Source organism: Sapajus apella, unplaced genomic scaffold (genome assembly GCF_009761245.1).
Source record: "Sapajus apella isolate SASKATOON/1434 unplaced genomic scaffold, GSC_monkey_1.0 scaffold51, whole genome shotgun sequence".
Lineage (NCBI taxonomy): Eukaryota > Metazoa > Chordata > Mammalia > Primates > Cebidae > Sapajus > Sapajus apella.
Window position 1 is genome coordinate 14,361,648 of NW_022436991.1, and position 21,614 is coordinate 14,383,261.

At 43.2% G+C, this 21,614-nt stretch overlaps 1 protein-coding gene across 2 annotated transcripts in view; it reads right to left on the minus strand.

Moving 5' to 3' along the window:
* XPO6 (exportin 6) overlaps positions 1-21,614 on the minus strand; it is a 121,485-nt gene that overhangs the window by 22,516 nt on the left and 77,355 nt on the right. Inside the window, exons 10-14 of one of the 2 annotated variants that reach the window (XM_032243039.1) lie at positions 12,199-12,307; positions 10,910-10,999; positions 9,409-9,478; positions 4,725-4,884; positions 1,039-1,131 (exon numbers count right to left, since the gene is read on the minus strand). In XM_032243039.1, the coding sequence (XP_032098930.1) occupies positions 1,039-1,131; positions 4,725-4,884; positions 9,409-9,478; positions 10,910-10,999; positions 12,199-12,307 (522 nt within the window). Of the gene's footprint in view, positions 1-1,038; positions 1,132-4,724; positions 4,885-9,408; positions 9,479-10,909; positions 11,003-12,198; positions 12,308-21,614 lie in introns of both variants that reach the window. The other variant, XM_032243037.1, reaches the window with a different exon arrangement.

Sequence of the window (21,614 nt, forward strand, 5' to 3'; positions counted from 1 at the left end):
AAGTTTTTGTATTTATAAGCAAACTGGCATCTTTTTTGGGAGACGCTTTACAACTTTCTCTAAATTGTCAAAAAGGAAAGCAATGTATTTTTTTAAAGTTTAAAACTACCATAGGAAAATTCTCTTTCCATCATTTACCTAATCTGCAGCTCAAGAATGCTCTACAGCAGGAGTCAGCAGACCTTTTCTGTAAAAACCAGAGTGTATATATTTTAGGATTTGCAGGGCACATATACACTCTATCAAAACTATTCTACTCTGCTGCTGTAGTACAAAAGCAGTCCTAGACCATATGTAAACGAATGAATGTAGCTGTGTTTCAATAAAGCTTTATTTACAAAAGCATTCAGTAAGCCAGATTTGGCAAAGGCCATAGTTTTCCAACCCCCTGCTCTAGTCTAAAGCAAGCCTTCTGGGGAGTGAAATCTCTGGGATACTGCCCCATCTCCAGTCCCTGTCCTTCCATATGTCACTTTCCTAATACCGTCCCATGTCATCTGTAGAGTTTCTGTAGAGTGTGGTCCCTAGATGTCCTGCTTCAAAATAACTTGAGGTTCTTGTTTAATATGCAAATACCAGAGCCTGATAGCCTTATGCCATTCTGCTAAAATCAGAATCTCTGAGCAAACATGTTCTCAAGCATTCTTCTGTATCTTACGGTGTCCTACATTTTCAGTCAATGATTTACTGGAAAGACTGATGGCATCTGAGGTGTTCCCCATTAGTCCCACACACCCATCCAGTCTCTTCCTGCACCACACGGAGTACTCACCTCCTGCCTGCGTGACTGTCTCACACAGGCAGGAGGTGAGTGAAATGCCTACTCCATAGAATCTCCATCCCAGCTCTCACCTAATTCCACTTTCTCCAACCCTCTCCACCCCAGAAATATAGTCAAAAAATCTCTCTAGGTTTGAAGTTTAAGAGATTTTCCCCATTCACGGCAGCCACTACTGTTCCTTTTCCTCAATAAAATCAGTTGGAGATTGGGGGCAAGGTCTTTCCTAACAACGCACAAACATCAAACTCTGGACTTACACATCAATGAGGTCAGGTTTCAGTACTGATGGCACCGCAGTTTCAATGTTGTACAGTTTTATCTGAGATCCGTACAGAGTGACTTTGACCAACCTGTTGGCAAAGAGGCAGGTAAACAAGAACATTCAGCTTATGCACCAAGACAGACAAAACAGACAAGGCACCAACAAAGAGCCTAAGGGCAGACTCTTTCCATATATGAAAAAGAATCAAGACCAGACCTTCAATTTTATGCCAAGGAAATAATCTGAGACATGCATAAAGATTTATATACAAGCACATTAACTAAAGCCTTATTTAAGGTGTCAAAAATTTTGAAAACAATTCCAATGCAGAGGATGTAATACAATGTAATACATACAATAAAAACAATGCTTACAGGCATATTTAATGATAAATAGTCAAGATGGTTTAAACACAACATGGTTGTACTAAATATATATACAGAATAGATCATAAATGTTCATTTATTAACAGAAGGCAGGAAGAATTTTCACCAGAATATGCTTATTGGTACCACCTGTTTTAGGGGGAGGATGGAGTGGGTAGATTATGGATGATTTTTCCCTCATTCTTCTTTATATCCAAATTGTCTACAGTGAATACATAATGCTTTTATAAATGAGGAGAAAAAAATATAGTTTTTAAAAAACAGGCAGGGTGTGGTTGCTCATGCCTGTAATCCCAGCACTTTGGGGTACCAAGGTGGGAGGATCACTGGAGGCCAGGAGTTCCAGACCAGCCTGGAAAACACAGTAAGACTCTGTCTTTTTAAATTTCATCCAGATGTGGTGGCATATGCCTACAGTCTCAGCTACTTGGGAGCGGCTAAGATGGAAGGATTGCTTGAACCCAGGAGGTTGAAGATGAACTAAGCTAGGATCATGCCACTGCACTCCAGCCTGGGTAACACAGTGAGACCAAAACCCTGTCTCGTGTGTGTGTGTGTGTGTGTGTGTGTGTGTGTGTGTGTGTGTGTGTGATCTTTCGGCAGTTTATCAAAATAGGATGACACGGGCTTTTCTATAAAATTTATAATGATAAAACCATCTTAGCCTGTATTTAAAATCATTTCTAAAAGGAAATGTTTCAGATGGATAGATATATAATAAAATACAGCAAACTGTCCACTGTAGAATCTCTGTGGTGGGTATATGGGTATTCCCTGTACAATTCTTTCGACTTTTCTTCGAATTTGAAAATGTTTGATAAAATCTGGGAGATGAGAGGAGCCAATATTTCTAGAATAGGCGGAGGTGTTTTATGTTCAAGTACGATTCTTTCAGAAGCAAGTTGTTGAGTCCATTGGTTGCTCAAGGGCTCACTGGATACTAATGAGCATTAAACACAGTAACTAATAGCTCAACCTAGTAGGAAATGGGAAATGTCTCTTTCATTACAAACAGAATGACATTCCTTTCTCTTCCCCCCCCCCCTTTTTTTTTTTTTTTTTTTTTTTTTTTTAGACACGGTCTTGCTCTGTCACCTAGGCCAGAGGAGTGCAGTGGTCTTGGCTCACTGCAGCCTCAACATCCCCGGCTCAAGTGATCCTCCCACCTCAGCGCCCCCTCCAGTAGCAGGGACTACAAGTGAATGCCACCATGCCTAGCTAGATTTTTTTGTCTTTTTAGTAGAGACAGGGTTGCCCAGGTTGGTCTTGAACTCCTGGACTCAAGCGGTCTGCTGGCCTCAGCCTCCCAAAGTAGTGGGATTACAGGTGAGCCACCATTCCTGGAGTTAAAAGACATTCCTTTCTGAGTGAAGGGGGAAAACCTCAAGACCTGGCTAGTTTCTCTCTGTGCCTACTCTGCATGGAAACCTGGGAGCAGCTGACAGGGAAGGCAGTGTGTGTCTCTGTCCCAGCATAACAATCAACTAAGGAGCTTGTTACAAATACAAACTGATTGCTGGGGAGCAATGAGAATGGAGCATTTCCGGCCAGTCAAGAAAGTGAGGATGAGAGAACTAAGGTTCCTGAAGTCCCACGAAGTCTTTGTGATCAGAACAATTATTATCAGAAAGCAATACTCCAATATGTACCTGGGGTTTAACTCTAAATTCTGTTGTACACTAAAAATGGATTTCCAAACATCTTTTAATGTGTCTATGTTTAGCAGTTTCAATATTAGCTTTGTTTTATGCAACCAATAAACGGAAACACTGCTAATCATACTGGCTATTAAGGTTATGTAGTCCTAAGAGCTTTCTCTCACATTTTATTCTAAATGAAGACAAAATATTAAAGCAAGTATGTTTAAGCACTGGGCTTGCAATCTAAGCAGTGCAGAAAGATGTGTATATTATAAGGACCTATCAAATGATTCCAGATCTTTGAGATATCAACTCACTACAAAGCTGAGAGGACTGACAGATATATCTATATTGCTTAACAGAGTAAATTCAAACAATGAACTTCTTATCTTTGGATTTCAGACAGAAAGACATGTCTTATCCCTGTTAAACCACCGTGCAAATGGGCCCAGCATAGGAAGAAGAGGAGAAACGGACTGGTAGCAGAAACACTGCGTTTGGAAAGAGCAAAACATGTGGACCCAGGAAACCGTTAAAATCCACCCTCCCTCCCAGGGACTGTGTGAACCAAGGCAAGGCACACACATCACTGAGCCACCATGTACTCAAAAATAAAACAGCAATGCCTGTCTCTCGAAGTACAGAACAAAATGAAAGAATGTGTGCAAAAACACAGAAAACATCCTACTACTGTGTGCTCCGTTTATTATTAACATGAATCTGACTTTTAAGGGATGTCAGCCCCTCGGCTATCTCTGCTTGTCAGCGAAGATGTTGCAGCGAAGTCTGGCATGCACACACCCAGGCTCCTGAGGCTCATTTCCCCTCTGCACATGACCAGTGATGCGGCTGCTAGGCCAGTCAAAGCATCAGATGTCTTGGCTTTGGGCTGGATCCACATCTACTCAGTTTTGATCTAACCAATTCAACAGCTGCCCTGAAACAATCTAAATGCCCTATCACTTACATCTTGGGTTTTTTGAGGGAAAGAGGGAGGAGGAACTGGTGACTGGGTAGAATGAAGTGTTCCTCAGCAAGTGTAGCTGTAATCCTGGTGTGAGGCCCATGAGGAAGGAGAAGAAAAGGAGCCCAGTGGTGAAAGGCTGGGAACCACCTTTCAGGCCAGGCGTGGAGGCTACCCAGCTTTCACTGCCAAGGCCCTAATGGGACTGGAAAACCCACAAAAAGCCCTATCCTGGGCATCTAGCTGCCTACTTGGACAGTGGAGTTGACTCCTTAACAGTAGAGCCTTCTTAATGTCCCTTTATCCTATGAGGAAAGACATGAAGACTGACCTCCCCTGGTTTCTCCTGGGTCTACAACTGTGTTTACATTTATACACAAGCTCTTCAAAGAAACAATAGCTTAAATAGCTGATCGGGTGTTTTGTTCTGTGCTAGTTACAGTGCTGAGTGCTTTATCTCATTTAATTCTCACACTAAACCTACAGGAAACTAATTCTACTTCATTTTGTAGATGAGGGACCTGAAGTTCAGAGAGGTTAAGTAACTTGTTCCATATCAGCTGGTATGTGGCAGAGCCTAGATTTACCTGGGGCCAGAGCGGAAGCTATTTGGCAATATGCTGCCCCTCACACAAGAAGGTAAACTGAGCTCTGAAGAAGGAAGAGCTCCATAAGGTAACCGCCAGCCTACCTCTCCACGACTGTGAGGGCATCATTGAACCGCGCAGCAAACACATCCCCGATAAAGTACTCGGCCAGGCGGCCCACGGCCTGCAGCAGGGAGCTCAAGTCTCTCAGGGAGCAGTGCAGCCGCCGGCAGTCGTTCTCCGCAGTGATGTTCAACCTGTGTCCTGGAACACAACACCCCAGACGGTTTTTCACAGGAAGAGCACGCTTTAGATACTACAGATAACAGCTCGTCCAACAAGCCACACGCAGCAAAACCAATTCTCAAAACAAAGGAACCCACCAGCCGCTTCGCAGTACTAAGCAGGGAAACTGGGCCCAGCCTCCACCTAACACTACAACATTTGTGCTCCAGAGGCCAGGGACGGAGACAGAGTGGGGAAGAGGGACAGACAGCCTGGGGTGTGCTAACGTGGATTCCTTTTGACCCTGTAAGGTCCTCACACCACCACTGTTACATACAAGGAGGTGCACCCAGGGAGGGCCACGAATTTGCCCAGCATGTGTCACATTTCCAGGGCAAGGTTGGTGTTCTACACTAAATCTATGCAACTCCGAATCTGTTGCCTTTTAAATAGCGCCCTATCTCAGAATGCAGTCTCCAAGGAACAACAGTTTGGACCTGCCCCTGCTAAGAGAGCAGGCGTGCACTTAGCACTCCATCCTTGAAGTCTGGGAGGTGACACAGTATGAAATAGTTGGGATTCGGATTCCAAACATACAGATTCCCTGCCACTACCAGGATCGGTACCTCATACAACCCTCCTAAGCCTCAGTGTCACTATTATATATTACACTCTAAGCTATAGAACATCGTTGAGTATTTGTAATTATTATAAATAACAAAGAATTAGTGACTTACTAAGGTCTGAAATTTCCTTACTTTCAACACAACTTCTCCAAACTGGGCAAGGAGGATGCGAAGATGAAGGATAAAAATATCCTCCCTCAATTCAGTCACTTGCTTAGCTTTTGGATCCCTCTCTTCACAAATGTCCACAAAAGACAGTAAGAATTTTCAGGCTGGAACAGAGACCTGTAGGTCTAATTCAAGTCCTTCTCACTGACACAGCAGGAGTGGGTCTCAGCTGACTGCTAGGGAGCTCAAGGGAGCCCTTCTGTCTCTGGACCACTTGATAAGAAACACGAGTAAAATATGTCTCCCTGTGGTTCTTCATCATCATCCCTGGCCCACTCCTTGAGGGTAGAACACAGAACAAGCCAAAACCTGCTGACAGCAGGACAGCCCTGGGGAGATGTGAACATGGGGGTGGCATCCTTCCAAATCTCCTCCTGGCTGAAATACAGCCCTGGGTCCCTTCCCTCCCTGCCGTTACCCTCCTGAGAATCCTTGCCATCCTGATCCCTCCCAACTTGTCCTAATTTGTCTAGCAAAGAGCAGTACCTAGGATGAAAACTATAGGTATCTAGCATCTAGTACCTAGGACGGAAAAGAGCTTGGAAGTGCTGGGTGTGTGTTTTAAACTGTGAGTTTTAACAATATGAAACTGTTGACACTTGATCACTTCTGACCCAACAAAACTGCAATTCCATACAGTTCCACTTCATACATATGTGTATCTAAGATCCACGTCCATCAAAATTATAACTGGTTCTTTCCTGCTCTATCTGCAAGACAGACAATCACATGGGCGGTAAATACCCCAAATCCAGTTCTCTATACTTGACACCCTCCTCCAGCCTAGAAACCTAATATCACCAGCACAAAAGTCATGCAGGGCATCAACTAAACTTGAGGGGACAGGCCAGGCGTCCCACTATGATAAGCTGTTCAGATCCACCCACACTTTCTTCTGTCTGGCCAACGCTCAGATTTCCCCACAAAAGCACAGAACATCTGCAAAGTAGAACCTTCAAATGAGAATAATGCTGAAAGGTTTGGAGGGACAAAACATCATGGCCACACGGAAGTCCTATCTTCCATAAACCAAGTCATCTGAAGCTGTCTAGGTATGACATAAACCACATCCAAAGAACAGTTCCTTGGCAAATCACTGCCCTGGGGGAAAAAAATCTAGTCTTCTCTTTTTGAGAAGTTGAGGGAGGTGGAGGGAAGGTATAAAAATTAGCACTGAGACATTTCCCTCTGAGAGAACAAACAAATCATAATCATAAATCATAAATGGACCCAAGCAGAAGAGACAATGCATTTTGTAGACAAAATAATCCCTTAGGAAAGTTTGCATGGGTCGCCAGAAAAGTTAAAGGGTTACTTAGAGGAGAAATATTGTCTCAATGAGGGGCGGCAGAAGCCAAATACAGAATGGAGGTTTCGGGGCCACGTGCCGACATCAGTGAGGCGCAAGGGGAACATCACTAATGAGGGTTTCTTAACCCACATAAGGTAGGAAAGAAAGAGAGAGCAAAGGACGACCTGCCAGAAACCAGAGCAGCACAAAGCAGCCGATGTGGTCCAGCAACACAAGCTGTGCCTTGGTCTTGACAGGGAAGTGGAGGCAGGCACAGCAGCAGGAGGGGAAACAGTGAGACGCACACAGGAGCTTCTGAATCCAAATGCACTGACAAAGGAAAAATGGGAGGCTTCCAGGCTGGGTAACCACCCTGCAGGCCTCACTGCCAGCCAAAACATGTATCCCATTGTCCTACACGGTCACTGCACCAAGAGCGGGCAAGAATCATGGCTGGCGCCCGTTTACACAGGTTCCAGTGGAGACTCAAGAATTAAAGGCTGGGTGAGAAAGTAAATGCAAATGAAGGAGAGGCCAGAGCCTATCGGGGACAAGAGAGCACGGTTGCTGTTGAGGGATAAGGCTTACTGACTGGTGTGACATGGTGGTTATTTGAGGGGGGAAATGGCTATGGGAACCAGGGGAAAAAATGTACTCAGAGTTTCCATTTGTTAATAGCCTTTGCACTGGAAACTTGGCTTCTGAGCCACCGAAAATTGGGGAATGCTTCGTCATGGATGAGAGAGCTCGTTTTAAAACAGGAAATAAGCATTTCTCTGGCCTGAGAGGTTTTGCCACTGGAGTACAAGCCAAGGATCAGTGCTGAGGATGAGATTTATAAATGATCTGGAAGAGCCGAGCTCTGTGAAATTGCCAGTCAATAGGCTTTAGTGAAAGCAGGTATGCGGTATTTCATTTAGGGAAAAATAAATCAGATTATCCTTCTAGGGTGAGGAGCTCAGAATTATCAGCTATGTCCCAGAAATAGGGTTTCAGATTCACTAGACTTTCACCTAAAGACAGACGCAGCAGAATGTAAAAGCATCAGCTACAACAGCAAACAGGACACTGAAGAGTCAATGTGGGGAGGAAAGAGCACCAGCTCGATTTTTTTTAATAGGTCAAATATAGTGCCTTCAGGGTGCTGAGTACATTCTAATTTGAATAGTGGTCCTGAAGGGAAGACCACCTGGGCACAATTATTCCCAAGAATGGCTTCTGGAAGCATCTGTAGCACTTCTACACAGTCAAATGATTTTCATTAGTGGTGACAGCACATTCTACAGGTGTGTTTGTTTTGAAAAGTATCTTTTTAAAGTTCTTACCCTATCTACAAAGCCAGGGCCTACATTCAGGTCATGCCAAGTCCCGTCAACCTCCTGGGGCCCACTAGATTATTTAGAAGCTTATACAGTCATGGAAACCAGCTGTCACAGGGCTACCAAGAAGGGAAGCCTCGGAAAGAGCTCCCATGGAGGCTCTGCCATGAATCATAAGGTCGCCCAGGAGACGGGGTCCACACTGGGCAGCTCTGTGCTGAGCTGAAACAGCAGTTACCCAACACAGGGGCTGCACGCCAGGGCCGGGACAGGTCCTGTAAGAAGCACGCTATGAAGGAAGTGGCGCACAGCAGCTGACGGGGTTGGGAGGACACATGTGGCTTTCAGCTACTGGTGTTTTCAGTTGACAAAAATAAATGTCAGGTGTTAGCTATTTCAATTTTTTATCATTCCCTATTACACCACCATGCGACTAGTACCAACAAGCCATGGGACTCTGGGTAAATTAACATCTCTGAACATCAATTTCCTCTTACATAAAATAGGGGTAACTAGTAATAGCCCTTATACCTCACAGGACAATGGAGAGAATTAAATAACATAAGTCAATAACACAGTGCCTGGCATGTAATGAGGGCTGCAAATGGAAGCTATTACTATTATTGTTAATCAACAAAATAACAAAGAAAGCTAACCCTAAACCCTAAGCAGGCAGGGCCTGTAAACAGCAGCCAAAAGCCTTTCCAACCAGCTCTGGTCAGAGCCCCTAGGGCCACTCACAATGTGTGCAGGGGGCGCGGGGACCACGGGCCATCAGCTGCGCTATGGCCTTCCGATTCTACAGTGAGCAGGAAACAGGAAAGCACAAGGCCATGTTCTCCCTAGTGCACCTGCTGGTCTAAAGGACATAAGGAAATATTAAAGGGTTTTCAGTAAGTTCTATCTCTTTACTCCAAATCAGTTCTTTTCCAAACACCTCCTTAGAATACACTGTCATGACCTCATCTTTTACCTTCCCCAACAGCTTCTTTTTATCATAAGCCTTTAAAAACATTCCCTGTTTAGAAGTGGGGAGAGATGCCAGTGGAAAGGCTGCAGGGAAGAAATAATGTTCCAACAGCAAAAGCAGCAGTAATGAAATACCAGTCCGGTGGTTTTTTGAATGTTTGGTTAAATTAGAAAATAAAAATCAGTTTACCTGACCCTGAAGTAACTATAAACTGCTGTAATCCCAAATAAACTTCTAAATTGTCCTGAAGAACTGGGAACTAAAAACAAAGAAACAAAAAAAAAAAAATGTTTAAGTCATAAATCCAAGTTTTAATAGTATTTTTAACAATAAAACATTACAAGCACCTATGGGGCGAGGGACAGAATCAAAACCTTTTCTCTAGGAAACTTTAAATGCAGCTAAAAAGCTATGACCCCTCTTCAGTGCCCCCCCACTACAGTTTCTACAGTTGAAACCACCAATGAATACACAGAATAAGAAAGAAAACATATCAGTTTGACCTTTTTTTTTTCTTTTAAAGCAAAGGACACTGTGGTATGACTATTACATTCTAATAGAGATCAAACCCTGAAATGATCTACACCTTCTAGAACTCTGAAAAGGGACCCTATCTCCCTTCAAATTCAAGGGAACCTCTACCCTTGAGAGAAAATATCAGATATGCCTTATTAAAGTACACGGCAAAGTGAAAAGATGGGCCAAATTATTTGGAAGTCAGTTCCCTTGCTCAAGTAGCAGTCAGGACGTCATAACCAGAGCTGCATCTTTCTTTCTCAAGCTGCTGTACTCACCAATAAGATTAAAACATGACAGCCCTTAAGAAAGGCAAATGGCGAAAGAAAACGAAGCTTTCCAGGAGAGAACACAAGTATAGCAGCGTCATTCAACGTGAAAGATGACCTTGTGGCCAGGCACGGTGGCTCACACCTGTATTCCCAGCACTTTGGGAGGCCAAGGCGGGTGGATCACAAGGTCAGGAGATCGAAACCATCCTGGCTAATATGGTGAAATCTGGTCTCTATTGAAAATACACAAAATTAGCCAGGCGTGGTGGCACACATCTGTAGTCCCAGCAACTCGAGAGGCTGAGGCAGGAAAATTGCATGCACCCAGGAGGCAGAGGTTGCAGTGAGCCGAGATTGTGTCACTACACACTTCAGCCTGGGCAACAGAGCAATACTCCGTCAAAAAAAAAAAAAAAAAAAAGAAAGAAAGATGACTCTAATAACTGCTTTGCCTTGAAGAAGAGAGGAATTTAATGAAATCTCTTTGAATAACAAACACCATTTAGGGAAGGGAATCAATCCTTACAACGAAAGATTCCAGCACGTATAGACACAGGCAGAGAAAGCTAGCAATTTGCCAAGAGCGAGCTTTACAAAGGCCAGCTTTTCAGCAATGTAACATCTATAAGTAACAGCTCCCACTCAGCCTGGACACTTGCAAGCTACTGATAAAAGTATTAAGACATTAGTCAAATTCCTATTATATCCAAGACTAAACAGGGTTCCACAAGTTGGTTTAATATTTTGTGGAAATGTTAACATTTGTTTAGTTTGAGCTTCAGTAATGGTAATTATTATTCTGTTTTTAAAAATTACATATAGGGGGGAAAAAGGGGAGAGGGAGAGAGAGAGAGGAGTCAACAAGCCATGCTCCACTCTCCACTCCCCAGACAGCACATTACCAGTGTGGAGAAGGCGTGCGTGGGCAGGAGCTCCATCACTTTGGCCACCACTTCCAAGCTCTGCCGTAAGTACCGCTGCCACTCCGTCTGCTGCTGTGGGGGAAGCACAGGACAATCAGCTCTCCCAGAATCCTCTCATCTCCCTTGCCAACCTCAAGTCCACTCTCAGATACAAAATTCTGAAGAAATGGAAAATGACAGAACCAGGTTATCTGGTACTATAAAAAAGCCAAGCTAGAATTTTTTAAAAACAATGAGTTAATTTCATAAAAAACTATTTCCTCAGAAAGTAAATGATCCACACAGAATAACCTATTTTCCCCTTAGGTTATAGGATACAGGGATGGAGAGCCACCTGCAAAATCATCTGTTGGAAATAATCACGCATCACCTTCTTGATGCAGTCCACTACTATGTCCCTATTCACATAACTGACTGACTCAGTGCCACTCAGAGTGGGGTCCACAGCCAGCCAGCAAAAGCATCCCCTGGGGGCCTGTCAGAAACACAAATTCTGTGGTTCCCACCCCAAGCCTCCAAAATCAGAATCTGCTTTAACAAGCTGTTGCAGTGATTCTTATCCATGCTGACATTTAAGAATCAAGATACATCATTCCCCTTTTGGAAGATGAGGACATGAAGGCTCAGAGAAATGCCACACCCAGCCCTCCAATCTCCTCCATGCCCCAGGTTGCAAAGCTTCAAATCCAGGCTATCTGGCTCTAAGTAAAGGGCTCTCTGCAACCCAAATATGACCAACCACCCATAAGCTCTTGACCATGCCAAAGTCACTCTTACTTTGAGAACAATAGCAGTTATTTGAAAAACTTTAAAGTGCCTGATGGTTTAAAAAAAAAAAACACTGGAATTGTTTCCTTAAAGACATTTTCCTTATTAACGTTGGGCAGATCAGCATCAATAAATTCAAGGCTGATTTTAAAAAACAGAAGTTTGCATAATATACTCCAAACAGACGTCCTTTCATCCTAGCCTTATGGGTTCAGAATCTTGCTAACGGTCTCCAGAAGCATCCAGCTGGCTCTGACTGCTGCCCAGGTTGGGGAGCAGAAGTGAGGGTGCAAGGCAGGGGAGACAGGATACGGAGTTCTCACTAAACCACTTTTCATTGTACATATGGTGTCTCTACTTGTATCTCTACTGTACATAGATAAAAAAATGTAAAACATTTTTTACAGTTAATAAGCCAAAAGGAGCTGGAAGGAGAGTAAAAATTTCAAATGTACAACTCAAACCAGAAGACTACTCATCAATCAAGGCATGCTACTTACATCGTCATCCAGAATCTCGTCGTCCAACTCCTCCAGCTGGGCCTGGTTGTATCTGAACTGGATTCGATTCAACACCTCTGTGAGGAGGAGCACCAGGGCATCTTCGTACCTGTGTGGCAAAGAGAAATTCAACATCAATCAGGTGAAAGGATGCTTTCAGCTTAGAATTTGGAAAAGGCCTCCTGTGCTATAAAAGGAACGGTGTCCATGTTGATGACCATGGAAAGAGCATCTAAATTCCTGAGGCTGAGTTTAGGGGTTGGCAGGTGTGTGTACACATGGAACAGAAGCAGGGGTATTTATGTAACAATGTATCAGGCACCATGTATCTTCTTGACAGACTGTTTGTTTATTGTCCTTTTTTGTCTCTGGCAATAATTTCTGCCTTAAAGTATATATTTTGTCTGCTATTGGTATAGTGACCCAAGCTTTCTTTTGGTTATTTTTTGCATAGAATATCTTTTTTCATCTTTTTACTTTCAATCTATTTGTATCTTCATCTCAAGTGATTTCCTGTAGACAGCATGTCATTGGACTGTGGCTTTAAAAATCTACTCTCTGCCTTTAGCAGAAGAATCTAATCCACTAACTGTAACATAATTACTAACAAGCAAGTCTCATTTCTGCCATTTTGCTATTTATTTTGTATGACATGTTCCTCAATTCCTCCATTCCTGCCTTCTTTTGTGTCAAACAGGTTTTTCTAGCACTGCATTTTAAATCCCTTGTCCCCCCGCCCCCGGCCCCTTTTTTTTTTTGAACGGCAGTTTTGCTCTTGTTGCCCAGGCTGGAGTGCAGAGGTGTGATCTCAGCTCACCGCAACCTCCACCTCCCGGGTTCAAGCAATTCTCCTGCCTCAGCCTCCCAAGTAGCTGTGATTACAGGCATGTGCCACCATGTCTGGCTAATTTTGTATTTTTAGTAGAGACAGGGTTTCTCCATGTTGGGTCTCAAACTCCGGACCTCAGGTGACCCACCTGCCTCGGCCTCCCAAAGTGCTGGGATTATAGACTCTGCCTGGCCGACTCTGCCTGGCCTGTCCCTTCTTTTTCTAAGTATTTTCAAGTTATCGTCTTAGCAGTTGCTCTGGGGATGACAGGCACTGCATATAAATATTACCTAATTCAATGATTCCATGCTTTTAACAGCTGTGACAGGTAAATGTTATCAATACTTTTCTAATGAGGAAACAACAATTAACAAAAGTTAAATAAACTTCCTTAGGCCACAAAGCTATTTTGAGCCTAGGGCTCCCTAACTCAAAATCATGTTCTCTACACATAAATCACCAATGGTTGTTTTTTTTTTTTTTTTTGAGACAGAGTCTCACTCTGTCAACCAGGCTGGAGTGCAATGGCGTGATCTTGGCTCACTGCAACCTCCACCTTCCAGGTTCAAGCAATTCTCATGCCTCAGCCTCCTGAGTGTCTGGGATGACTAGCTTGAGCCAGCCACTACACTTGGCTAATTTTTGTATCTGTAGTAGAGGCGAGGTTTCACCATGTTGGCCAGGTTGATCTCGAACTCCCGACCTCAGATAATCTGCCCACCTCAGCCTCCCAAAGTGCTGGGATTACAGGCATAAGCCACCGCAACAGGCACCAATGGGTTTTAAGCCCACTCCACCCAACTCCCAAAACCTAATCTTTAGTCCATTTTAGGAAGATTTCGAAACTGAAAAGAGCCTGGGGCAACTTTGACCCTTTGATCTGTGTCTAAGAATAATTTCTTAAAGAAACACTCAGAGTGCTAGGTTTGGACATTTCCCACATGTAATCAGAACCTAACTCAGAAGATACCAAGTTATAAGCAACAGTTGCTGCCACAAGGACCAACAAACTGCTCATTTTCAAGAACAAATCATGTTATCTAAATACTCGTCTATCCTGAAATGCTTCTAAGATAAGTTAAGGAGTAAACCACCAGTGCTGGTTAGGAAGCTCTCCACGTCAATCTACTCTCCACAGTTATGATGCTGGGGCTGAGACTGAAAGGACACCTCGTTTCGGTCTGTTAGGTTCTGCCAGCAGGGACACTGGAGGGAGACTGGAAGGAAGGAGAGATAAAAGGACTACATTCTTCCTGTGGGCTTGCTGTCCTGGCAGCAGCAACTGGTTCCGGTTTCCAGCTTCATTCCACATTCCCAGAACTAGTATTGTGCACCCTCAGAGGTAGAGGCAACACCCTCTCCTCAAAGGACTGGTCCTAGTTCGAAAAGGTCCCTCCTCTGAACTCCTGCGGCAGCTGTGTGGGGCCCTCTCTTCAGAGAGCTGAACCCTGGTTGCTCAGGGACCAAGCCTCTCTGATCTTCTAGATTTCAACAGCCCTAGCTTCTTGCCTTCGTACTTCTAGCTCTAGGGGTGGAGCTGCTTCCTGTACTTATCATCTGTGTTATCTCAGTGTTCCCTCTGAAATTTATTTAATCAATTTCCTACACTGAATTTTCTGTCCAAATAATTAAGGATGATGTCTGATTTCCTGACAAGACTCTAACTAATACAACACCCAATCTAATACAGGTGAGTACCGGGACAACATGATAACCAAAGCTAAAAGATATCCAATGCCAAGACCAAATATAGTCCATTTAGTTCATGAGGTACAGCCCAGGTGATGAGATTCAGTCTACAGACCACTTACAAATCCTCCTGAATTGTCCCACTTCAGAGTTTGGTGACCACAGTATCTTTTTCTCCTTTTTTAACTTAAGAATTTAACCTATGTTAAAATTGACATTTATATTTATTTACTTATTTTTTTTAACATAATTTCAACTTTTATGTTAGATTCAGGGGATACATGTGCAGATTGGTTACCGGAGTATGCTGTGTGATGCTGAGGTCGGAGGTACAACTGATCTCATAACCCAGGCACTGAGCATAGGACCCAATAGCTTTCCAGCCCCTGCTCTCCTCCCCGCCTCCGTCTCTTATCAGTCTCCAGGTCAGTTGTTGCCATCCTATGTCCATGAACACCCACTGTTTAGCTCCCAACAACTTATTTCTTACCTAGAGACAGAGACACTCCCTACCTTGCCATATCCAGCAATGACTCCCCCACTGCGTGCAAACAACTTAACAACCTAACACACACCAGCCCTGAAGTAGACTGGCAATGGAACAGGACCCAGAAAAGAATGACGGCGGGAAAAAGTCACTAATAAAATCAGCAACACCTGTGGGAAAATTCACCCAATAAAATCAAAATCCCACTTCACAGAAAGGTAAGATCAAACATTTAGGCCTAGAGTTTATGTTTTTGCCTTTGTTCACTACATACATTTCTAAAGTTACAGAAGTTTCATGCTATAAATTGCTGTGACAGACTAAAACATTTTCACAATTCTGCTAGGAAAGAAAATCTACTTCAGACCAGAGGACAGATGAATTCTGTCATCTATAAATTGTCTGGCTGTGCTAAAAGAAAATTTAGAGACTTTGTATGCAAATGTAACCCTAAATTAGACCTAAAATCTTAATTGGCAATTGGCAACTCTGGCTTCAAAAAAAACTCGTATCACTTAGAAAATTAAACCCAAGCAGGAACCAGGCTAACATACGCATAGATCATTGATCTCCCAAAGTGTCATGTGGGAGGTGGAGAAAGTTTATGGCTGCGGCAGACACTCTGGTTGCCTGCCAATACCTACTCTCCTTCCTTAGCAAGAGAACACTGGGTACTGGGGCCAACTCAAAGACTGTATCTCCCCTGCAGATGGGGGTGGTCAAGGAGAGGCTAAAAGAAGCTACTGGGTGGGACTTCGAAGAAAGCTTCTTTTGCCCAACCTATCCCACATCTCATTCCTGCTGCCTGAATCATGGCTGCGATGTCTGTAGCATCATCCAGCATCCATCTCTGACCATAAGGTGATGATGGAGAGGGAAGCCATGCCTAACAGTAGAACAAATAGGTAAAAGGATCCAATAAATTACTTGCTACACAAAAAGACCCTACATCTCAAGGAAAAGACAATCAACAGATGCCAACCTCCAGATGACAAAGGGGTTGGAATTATCCATGACTCTAAAGAAGCCATAATAACAGTGCTCCATGAGGTTCCTCTATGGTCTGCATTGTGTGACTCTTCCCCAAAACCCACTCATTCATATGTTGAAACCTAACCCTCAATGTGACTGAATTTGAAGACAGGGCCTATAAAAAGGTAATAAAATTACATGAGGTCAAAGAGTAGGGCCTTAATCCAATAGGACTACTGCCCTTCTGAGAAGATGAAGAGACACAAGGGTTCTCTCCCTCCCTTTCCTCACGTGCACAGAAGAAAGGTCACGTGAGCACTCAGAGAAAAGGCAGTGTCTGCCAGCCACCAAGACAGCTCACAGAAACAGAATCTGTGAGCACCTTGATGTGGAACTCCTAGACTCCAAAACTAAGAGAAAATAATTTTCTGCAGTTTAAGGTCACCCTTCTCTCTGTAACTGATAGAACAAGTAGGATAAAGACGACATGTACAGGCTGGGGCATGGTAGCTCACGCCTCTAATCCCAGCACTTTGGGAGGCTGAGGCAGGCAGATTACCTGAGTTCAGGAGTTTGAGACCAGCCTGGCCAATATGGCAGAAAACCCTCTCTATACTAAAAATACAAAAATTAGCCAGGGTTGGTGGCAGGCATCTGTAATACCAGCTACTTGGGAGGCTGAGGCAGGAGAATCATTTGACCTCAGGAGATGGGAGGTTGCAGTGAGCCAAAATCATGCCATTGCACTCCAGCCTGGGCAACAGAGCGAGATTCCATCTCAAATAAAAAAAATAAAAACATGTACAAATTAAACTAGAAAACAATAACAAAATAGTATATGGAAAATCCCCAAATATTTGGAAACTAAACAGAGGAAATCTCCAAAGAAATTAGAAAATATTTTAACCAAATGAAAATTAAAATGTAACATACAAATTTGAAGGATAAAGCTAAAGTAGGGCTTAGAAGGAAATTTACAGCATTAAATGCTTATATACACCACAGAGATAAGACTATAGGCCTCAAGTTCTGAGAGTTAAATAAAATTATACATGTTAAGGCACCTACAAAGTAAGTGCTCAATAAAATATATATGAATAAAGAATAAATGAACAAATAAATGAATAAAAAACACACAGGTGATAAACAGACAAAAATTCCAATTCAGGTAAATACAAAAGATTGAAGCATATTCCTGGATAGCTTTTTCAACTCAATAAAACAACTGAGACCCTATTCACTTGCCCTGTGGGGCAGTCAAGAGCAGGAACTAGAAAGCTACTAGAGCTCTTATCTAAGCCTAGTTCACTCCTTTTACTGCACCACAATGTCATGTGTAACCGTGGCTCTTCCTCTTTATTAGCAGGTTAACCCACTCCAAAAAGCGAGGAGCAGCTTTTCTCACGCTCACTCACATTTGTTTACAGTCCAATCTAATGTCACCGGAATCCCTACGCTGGTTTGTGGCCAGCACTTGCCAGAAATCTAGTCACAAAGAGACTCACAGAACATGACACAATGACTTTAGGTTGCTTCACACACTCAGGTTTCTTCATCTTCCTGTAAAAATAAGTTTCTGCCCAGGTGACTCCCTTCACATAGACAAGCACAAAGAGACGGAAGTGAGAGAGAAAGGGGAGGTGCACCAATGCTTATTTACTGAGCACCTACTGTCAGCCAAGGCGCTTTACACGCATCAATTCATCCCACTTTCTCAACAACTTGTGAGGAAGGCACAATCATCCAAAAGCACAACGAGGAAAGGGAAAGGAAACTCCGGCCTTTCCATGCCACTACCTCAAAATGCAGATCAGGACAACCTACCCCATCAGCCATTCCTCTCTGCAGGGTGAGCTACAGAACATTTACCCCACTGGCACTGGGGCTCAGGCTCTCTCAAGTCCCCACAGTAAACTCCTGACCAGGCAAGGGGACATGCAGAGAGCTCCAATTTCCAAGCTTCTAGAACCAAAAATAAATCTATGTATATTTGTGCTTCTAAATTTGTAGCCTACAATGGTTACCACTTTGTTGTGATGAATGATGCAAAACCTTTAAACCACAAGGGACAGGAAATGCGTGTTGCCTTTGTGACTTAACCACACCTACATTTCCCATTTAAGACACCAAGAAAACATTTTTGACTACTTCCTGCAAGATCAGTTGCTTCTGAAATATGATTCCAGAATATCCCAACTTCTCTCTCGTATATTTTATCAGTTGACAAACATTTGATCACATGTTCATGCTCTTAATTAACATAAATGTGGTGACCACAGAAGCCAGTGTTCTTCAGCAGCAACTCCTGCAAAACAGCACATCTCTGATATATTAGGGTCTCTCATAGCCTGAGTGGTGACTGGCAAACTTTTCATCTAAATGCTTTTGAGCACACAATTGTATAAATGTATAATGTAAAGGTTACAGAAAAAATTATAAGCTGAAGTTCAAATATTTTCTTTGTGCAGCCCAGTGGACTAACACATGTTCTTTGTAGTCTACTGTCCTAGACCACTAGTGGGTATCTGATAGGATCAGCAATTCCCCAGATGGCAGTTACGACTTCACAGCATAAACCAGAGGAGCTTTAAGGGTTTTGTTGTTGGTGGTGTTGTCGTAGTTTTATTTTATTTTAGAGACAGGGTCTTGCTCTGTCGCCCAGGCTGGAGTGCAAGGGCATGACCATAGCTCACCGTGGCTTCCAACTTCTAGGCTCAAGCAGTCCTCCTACTTCATCCTCCCAAGCAGCAGGGACTACAGGCATGCGCCACTACGCTTGACTAATTTTTTTATTTTCTGTAGAGACAGGGTCTTGCTATGTTGCTTAGGCTGGTCTCAAGTGATCCTCCCACCTTAGTTCCCATAAGGAGCTGGAACCACGGGTGCATACCACCATGTCTGGCTAATTTGTTTTTTAAGTTTTGGTAGGGACAGGGTCTCATTATGTTGGCCAGGCTGGTCTCAAACTCCTGCCCTCAAGTCATCCTCATGCCTCAGCCTCCCAAAGGGCTGGGTATTACAGGAATGAGCCATGGCCCTTGGCCATGTTTTATTTTTCAAAGGCATAAAAGCATTATATGTAAATGTTACGTTTAAAAAAGAATAAATCATGAAAAATTAGAAAGCCTCACTTACGATGACAATCACATGATCAATGAGAAAAATTCCTAGTGTTTAAAGTGGTCAGCCGGAATGACTGACAACTGTGCCATTAGATAACAGATGCCTGGGCAGGCAGGTAAACATCTGCAGGTGGCCTAGAGGCCTTTAGACTGTCCAGGGTCATGCCGCCTAACTCCACAGTCACCACCACAGTCGAAAAGCAGTAACACCTTCTATTATTCATCATTGCTGTTGTCATCACTGTGACCATTTACTGAGTGCCTGATACAACCTGATGCTGTGCCAGGTATTCTACACACGATTTCCTCGAATCCTAACCATCCTGCAAGAGAGGTACTCAGTACGTCCACTTTGCAAGAGGAAATGTGATCAGCATATAACTTGAGCAAAAGTAACACAGCTTGCCTAAAGCAAAAAAGGAATTTAAATTCTCTATACCGGTGCTCCTTCTATTAGTATAATGATCTGCAGAAGTGTGTGTTTAATACTAATAATCTGCTAGTATGTATTTTCTCAACAGACCATATTCTTCACATCTCTCATTTGTACTGTTTTTTAAAAAGCATTTTAAATTAATCATTTCCTCAGTTTATTCTCTCAACAAGCTTGTGAGATATGAAGAAATATCTACCACTAAATACAGAAAAATTAGGCATAGTTCCAGAACCAAAAAGATATAACTATTTAGCATGCAAGAAAGATATTTTGGCAAAAGTAACTTTTTCTTCAAGAATCTCATTCAAAAACCCAATTACTTAAAGTTGGCAACTTCACCAAAAACAGGACCTCCTGTTACGTAATACGACTTCTGATATATGAACGTACTATCTATAATCACGTGTGACCTGACACCATAGCAACCTGGAGCTTATTCCACAATCACAAAAACCATGTCTGGGAACAAAAGAACAAATGTTTGAACTTGGAAAATAAAATTCTCAACAGAATATGTGCATATTTATTTATTTTAATTTTCAATAGAGAGAGTACAGCAAATGGTACCAATGACTAGTACCAACAGACACAGAGTCTCACTATGGTCTCAGGCTGAAGGGCAGTAGCCAGCCACAGCGTAATTACTGCACACAGCAGTTTTGAGCTTCTGGGCTCAAGTGACTCTCCTGTCTCAGCCTCCCATGTAGCTGGGACTACAGGCACCCACTACCACACTTAGGTCCTATTTAAAATTTTTAAAACTCCCGGCCAGGCGCGGTGGCTCACGCCTGTAATCCCAGCACTTTGGGAGGCCAAGGCAGGCGGATCACGAGGTCAAGAGATCGAGACCATCCTGGCCAACACAGTGAAACCCCGTCTCTACTAAAAATACAAAAAAATTGGTTGGGCGTGGCGGCGCACACCTGTAGTCCCAGATACTCGGGAGGCTGAGGCAGGAGAATTGCTTGAACCCAGGAGGTGGAGGTTGCAGTGAGCTGAGGTGGCGCCACTGCACTCCAGCCTGGTGCCTGGTGACAGAGTGAGACTCTGTCTCAAAAAAATAAAATAAAATAAAATATTTAAAACTCATAAAACTTCAGCAATGGAAAAGCCTTTGGAGTTCCAGCCCAACCTTTCCTTTGCAGTGGAGTCTTTCCCCTCCACCTCCCACCATTTGGTACATTTCTGGGGAAGGAGTATTCACTAACACCACCACCAACCAAACACTTACAGGGTGCCAAGCATTCTAAATATATTAGTTCACTATTTCAATTAATGTCTCAACAACTATCATCTTCACCCCCATTTTACAAATGAGGAAACAGAAGCTTCACAGGCTAAGTACCTTACCCAAGTAACCCTAAGTAGGAACTGCAAAACCAGGATCCAAACATAGGTCTGTGAGATCCCCAGTCATGGTTTCCACTCGGCAGAACCTCCCTCATGCACTGGGCAACTTTTACAACACAATGGCCACCTAAGCTGAAACTGCTCTTATGAATACTGTGCAAAGAAGCAGGAGCTATAACCAACTGAGTAAAATCTGCAGGCATTCTCTTAAGTAAGTATGATAAAGTACCTAGGGCTAGGTCACCTAGTTTGTAATCTCATAGCATAAATATACGATTTATACGAATCAGGGTTAGTTTATTAGGAAACTACCCTGATCCTACAATGTAAAATACAGTTTCTTTGCCTCCTTCATCACTGCCTGCTCACTGTGTGACTGGAATGCAGTCACCTACTGGGAATATGATGGGCATGTTTCTGCTAAGAAAAGCTGCTGTTTTTACTTTCCCCATATATGGATGCTGCCATTATCTTCCTGGCATGCTGAATCTCCACCTTCCCATCCTCTTCTCCCCACCCTGTGGCACAAAG